General features: G+C 32.7%; 1 protein-coding gene across 1 annotated transcript in view; it reads right to left on the bottom strand.

The window, feature by feature from the left end:
• The window catches only part of LOC143020838 (lysosomal acid glucosylceramidase-like), a 17,139-nt gene that overhangs the window by 313 nt on the left and 11,826 nt on the right, over nt 1-5,000 (bottom strand). The window contains exons 10-11 of the mRNA XM_076177669.1: nt 2,554-2,726; nt 1-276 (exon numbers count right to left, since the gene is read on the bottom strand). The exon at nt 1-276 is cut by the window's left edge and continues 313 nt beyond it. Of these exons, the coding sequence (XP_076033784.1) occupies nt 177-276; nt 2,554-2,726 (273 nt within the window). The 3' untranslated portion in view covers nt 1-176. The remainder of the gene's footprint in view (nt 277-2,553; nt 2,727-5,000) is intronic.

Genomic DNA, 5,000 nt, shown 5'->3' with positions numbered 1-5,000 from the left:
ATTCTATAAATATTTATCAAGTCTCCTCTCTCTCTTCTTTGCTCTTCTCCTCTCTCTCTTCTTTGCTCTTGTGTGTGTGTGTGTTTCTCAGTCTCTCAAATGTGAGTCCTTCCTGGGCTAAATAAAATCGCCGGACGGCGACAGATAGAACAAAGACACACAAGTCGGGGGCGGTTTCAGACGAAGAGAATCGTCTGGATGGATCGCGAAGTCGAAGTCAGAGCCAGGACGCCGCGTCCGGGCGTTGAGACACGGAGATCGACGTCGATGTCGTTTCTGGAAAGAAAAATAAATAAATAAATAAATAAATGAATAAATAAAAATAAATAAATAAATGGATAAATATATAAATGAATAAATCAAATAAATGAATAAATAAAAAGTGTGGGGTGACCTCATAGAGGTGATCAAGTGGATCAAAGGCTTTAACAAAATTGATGCAGGCAAGGTCATCATATTAAGACAGCAGGGCAGGACTCGCAGTAATGGGTTTAAATGGGACAAGTTTAGGTTTAAGTAGGAAATAGGCAAGAACTGGTTTACCAAGAGAATGGTTAATGAATTGAATAGACATAGTTAACTATGTAGTTAGTGAGCACTAAATCTATCGGTTGTTTTAAGAAGAGGTAAGGATGGTAAGTGGTAAGGGACATGCGACTCCCCATTGTAGGCCTTATGGTCTCCTGCAGCCTCCTCAATTCTTATGTTGGTGATCCCTTTGCCTCCAAAAGAATTAATGAAAAAATATAATATGGAAATAATTTTATTAATGATAATAATATTAATAGATGAATAAGATGAATAAATAGATAGATATAAATGAATACATAAATTGATGAATGGATGATTGATTAAATAGATAAATAAATACACAGCTAGATAAAGAAATAGATAAATAAATCGTTAAATAAGATAGATAAATAGATGAATAAAGAGAATGTATATATACAAACGACAGATTAAAATAAATGAAATTAAATAAGTAAATACAAAGTAAAATAAAGAATGAAATAAATAGATAGAAATACAAATAAATTCCAATGAAAAAAATCTGGATATTGATAAAAAAAAATATATATATACATATATATATATATATATTATATATATATAAATATATACATATATATATCATATATATATATATATATATATATATATATATACATATATATATATATATATATATATATATATATATACATATATATATACATATATATATATATATATTATATATATATATAAATATATACATATATATATATACATATATACATACATGTTTTCGTTAAGTTTCTAACAACCAATTAAACAAATGAGACAGTAGCAGAGGCAACAAAACAAGTGATGAAATAGATACACGAATAGATAGTTAAGTAGACAAATACAAATAAGAAAAATCAATGTCAAAGTCCTCATTGAAAAAAAAAAAAAAAAAAGGAATATCAGTATATCTGTTGCCTTATCAACACCACCCGCGTCGCTATATCAAAACACGAAGCCTATTTTAGGTTAAAGATATAATAAAATAAAATAAAAATAGATTAATAAAGATAAAATGAAAATAGAATAAAATAGATAAATCGATGAATAGTGCGCCAAAATTAAGGACTTGTTAATTAGTATCAACGTTCTTCCTGGAATAAATGACTAAATAAATGAATAAATAAATAGATTGATATGTGAATATATACATAAATAGATGAATAGATAAATTAATTTCCAAAATAACAAAAATAAATAGAATAGATAAATAAATTAATTAAGAAATATACCATAATGTCAAAACAAATACAGGTGAATAGACAAAATGGATTAATTGATTCATAAACAGAAAGATCAAAAGAAAAATTATATATATATATATATATATATATACATATATATATATATATATATATATATATATATATATATAAGTGCCTAATCATTATACTAAGCCTATTTTAGGACAAACATTATCAAACTCAATTTATAAAAAAAAAATAAGGACTTTTTTCAGCCCCATAATTGCCTTTTCAACTATTAAAGGCCTATTTTTCATAAAATCGCTGAGAGATTGACCTATTTCAGGACAAATTTGTTCAAAAACTGAACTAAAAAATCCCCACTTCAACAAAGAAATTGTACAAATTACATGATATTTATACATTTATGGCCAAAATATTTGATCTTTTAATTGCATATCTAATTATGGCAAAATACTTCAACTGGCCTGTTATTCCCCTAGTTCACTTTAAAAAAGATACCAACGAACGTATGAATGACCTATTTCAAGGCAACAGAAGTGACCCAATTGACTTGATATTGACCTATTTAGGGTCAAAAACATGCAAAACCAAATAAAATTTAATTCATCAATTCAGTACAAACATAACAATGTAGATTTCAGTATATTATCTCAGGATAAAAATTCTATATTTAATTAAAATGTCCTATTCTAGGACAATATATATATATATATATATATATATATATATATATTTACAATATTCTATTTCAGGACAATATAATGTCCTATTGTAGGACAATAAAAATCGCCAAACTGACCTATTTAGGACCACGAGGACATGCGTCCCGTCGGGCGTGGTGAAGGCGGCGGTCTCGACCAGGTCGTCCTCGTCGAGATTCTTCATTCGGTTCCTTCGAGAACCTTCGGGGACGAACTTGGAGAAGTGCCCCAAGGCGTAGTACATGGGGTTCTTGTAGAACTCATCATTGTCCTGAAAAGAAATAAACAAACAGGTAAATAAATAAATGAATAAATAAATAGATAGATAATTAAATATGTTTATCAAATACGTAAGTGAATAAATAGATAAACCAATTAATAAACAAATAAACATATAAATAAATAAACAATTCAATAAATAAATGAATAGATAAAGAATGTATATTTAGATAGATAAATACACGAATATTATATATATATATAAATATATAAATATATATATATATATACATATATATATATGTATATGTATATATATATATAAATACATATATATGTATATGTATATATATATATATATATATATACATATAAACATATAACAAAGCAAATAAGATTTAATCTAAACAGAACATAAATAGATTGATAGATACCTAGACATAAAAATACAATAGAAAATAAGACGTAAATAGAATTAAAAATAAAATGAAAATAAAAAATAAATGAAAATGGCGCACAAATAAATTAAGAGTAAAAAGATAAGATTGTGCTGAAAATTAGATACAAGATGTTTTTCTTTTCCTGAAAGACCTTGACGTGCCGATTAGCATTTGTTTTACAGTGTTTGTTGGTCAAAGAACCCGAAAACTCAGGAAACAGAGGCAATGTAGCACAGTTATTGAGAGAGAGAGAGAGAGACAGACAGAGAGATAGATAGATAGATAGATAGATAGATAGATAGAGAGAGAGAGGGAGAGAGAGAGAGAGAGAGAAAGAAAGAGAGAGAGATAGGGAGACAGACAGACACACACATAGATATAGATAGATAGAGAGAGAGAGACGGGGGGAGAAAGAGAGAGATAGGGAGACAGACAGACACACACACAGATATAGATAGATAGAGAGAGAGAGAGAGAGAGACGGGGGAGAAAGAGAGAGATAGGGAGACACACACACAAAGAGAGAGAGAGAGAGAGAGAGAGAGAGAGAGAGAGAGAGAGAGAGAGAGAGAGAGAGATAAGCCAGTGTAATCTGCTGTAAAGCTTTTTCCTTTCTTTATGTCCATTTGTATAATGTCGTTTTGTGTTCTGTAAAATTCTTTTGTTCATCTCGTGTCTTCATTGTTTCATGAATTGGTTCACTAATTCGCTTTTTTACATATACATTCATCCCTCTATTTGTTTGCTTATGTCTCATTCATTCTCTGTTGTACTCCTTCCTCCCTTCATTCATTCATCTGTCTACACGGTCTCACTTCACCCTGCCTCGGCACGGGCCAGCAGGTCTCTGAGAGGCTCTCGCGTGTCCACTGGGCCCATGATGTGTCCGTCCGGTCGATCTGCCCGTATCAGGTGCTAAGCGGTACCTCCTTCAGTCTTGAAACGCGAGATGTTGCGAACTGGTCGGGGAGAAGGAGGAGGAAGGGTAGGAGGAGGAGGAAGAGGAGGAGGAGGAGGAGGAGGGGGAGGAAGAGACCCCGAGAGGCTCTTCAAGTATTAAAAAAAAAAAAAAAAAAAAATTGACAACAATCCGCTTGTTGGCAGGGTGCCCGGCCCTGCCCGGGGTGGTGGTGGGGGGAGTGGGGGGATGGTGGTGGTAGGGGGGGGTTGGTATTGTGTGTTTGTGTGTGGGGGGGGGTTGGCATTTCACATGCACGTGTGGCTTATGTTTATGTTCTGCTATTAAATGTTTTCACCTCGTTTGTGTTGGTTTTGTGTGTGTGTGTGTGTGTGTGTGTGTGTGTGTGTGTGTGTGTGTGTGTGTGTGTGTGTGTGTGTGTGTTGTGTTTGTTTGTGTGTGTCTGTGTTGATTTTGTGTGTATATGTGTGTGTTGTGCTTGTGTATGCGTGTGCGTTGTGTTTGTGTATGTGTGTGTGTGTTTGTTGTTTGTTTTTGTGTGTCATACGTATGTGTTGTGTTTCTGTGTGCGCTGTTTTTTTGTATGTGTATGTGTGTTTGTTTATTTGTGTGTTGTTCTTGTTCATGTATGTGTGTGTATGTAGGTGTGTGTTTGTGTGTCGGGCTTGTTTGTGCGTGTGTGTGTGTGTGTGTATGTGTGTGTATATATGTGTATGTGTGTTTATTTGTGTGTTGTACTTGTTTATGTATGTAGGTGTGTGTTTGTGTGTTGTGTTTGTTTATGTATGCGTGTGTATATGTGTGTTGTGCTTGTTTATGTATGTGTATGTGCGCGCGCGCGTGTGTGTGTGTGTGTGCAAATGAGACATGTGCTTTTCAACACCTCAGTTACTGGGGGAGATAAAAAGAAACTGAATCTCTTTTCACTAGAGCAGCATTTCTCAACCTTGGGGTTCCACGGAACCCT

The sequence above is a fragment of the Oratosquilla oratoria genome, chromosome 40, assembly GCF_046742065.1.
Source record: "Oratosquilla oratoria isolate Oo_2021 chromosome 40, ASM4674206v1, whole genome shotgun sequence".
NCBI classification, from domain to species: Eukaryota; Metazoa; Arthropoda; class Malacostraca; order Stomatopoda; family Squillidae; genus Oratosquilla; species Oratosquilla oratoria.
This window is presented reverse-complemented; position numbering and strand designations above follow the sequence as displayed.